Source organism: Sinocyclocheilus anshuiensis, unplaced genomic scaffold (genome assembly GCF_001515605.1).
Source record: "Sinocyclocheilus anshuiensis isolate Anshui unplaced genomic scaffold, SAMN03320099.WGS_v1.1 scaffold118, whole genome shotgun sequence".
Classification (NCBI taxonomy): domain Eukaryota; kingdom Metazoa; phylum Chordata; class Actinopteri; order Cypriniformes; family Cyprinidae; genus Sinocyclocheilus; species Sinocyclocheilus anshuiensis.
In genome coordinates this window covers 1035971-1036603 of record NW_015546020.1, presented here as the reverse complement: position 1 = coordinate 1036603, position 633 = coordinate 1035971, and the positions used below count along the sequence as shown (strand labels likewise).

The 633-nt window shown below is 38.1% G+C and overlaps 1 protein-coding gene across 1 annotated transcript in view; it reads left to right on the top strand.

Moving 5' to 3' along the window:
* The window catches only part of LOC107698601 (myeloid-derived growth factor-like), a 7140-nt gene that overhangs the window by 4031 nt on the left and 2476 nt on the right, over nt 1-633 (top strand). The window contains exon 2 of the mRNA XM_016499652.1: nt 474-524. Coding sequence (XP_016355138.1) covers nt 474-524 — 51 coding nt within the window. The remainder of the gene's footprint in view (nt 1-473; nt 525-633) is intronic.

Sequence of the window (633 nt, the reverse complement as noted above, 5' to 3'; positions counted from 1 at the left end):
TTGATTAGCCGTCGTACCTACAATGACTGTGCACTGTGTAAACAATGAGTGACGTATACGCGACTTCCGGCGCTTCCGGCGCTTGCGTAAACTACGCCAGAGCGCGTACACACCTCACACACCGGATGCCGTGAAAGACAGTTAGATCTTTAACAGACATCTTGCAGACGTACCTGTGCTATCTGGGTTCAGATGTAAGTAGCGTAAGGTGTGACGCAGTGTTCATTGGTTTTCATTCGTACCACGTTTAAACCTTTCAGAAACATTTTATTTTTATTTTAATATTAATAACGGTCGGTATTTTGACAGGAACTATTGTTACCATGGTTATTTTTGTAAGGGTCAACATCCTTTCAATGCAGAGCCTTCTTCAAAAGTTCAGTTTAGTCTGGGAAATTTGCATATTACGTAGGTGGAAGCTTGGCATTGTCCACCATCTATTTACAGTGATCTATTTCTTGGTTTCTTTTTAGAAAAAGTATAAATGCACCTTCAGATATGCTTGTCAAGGAGGAACCAACGAGGTAAGACATATTTTCTGTTATTTATAAACTAAAAGTATACACCGTTCACAAAATATAAAGTCAGTGCAACAAAAACAAAACTTTTATTTTGTAGCACATTTATTTTTTT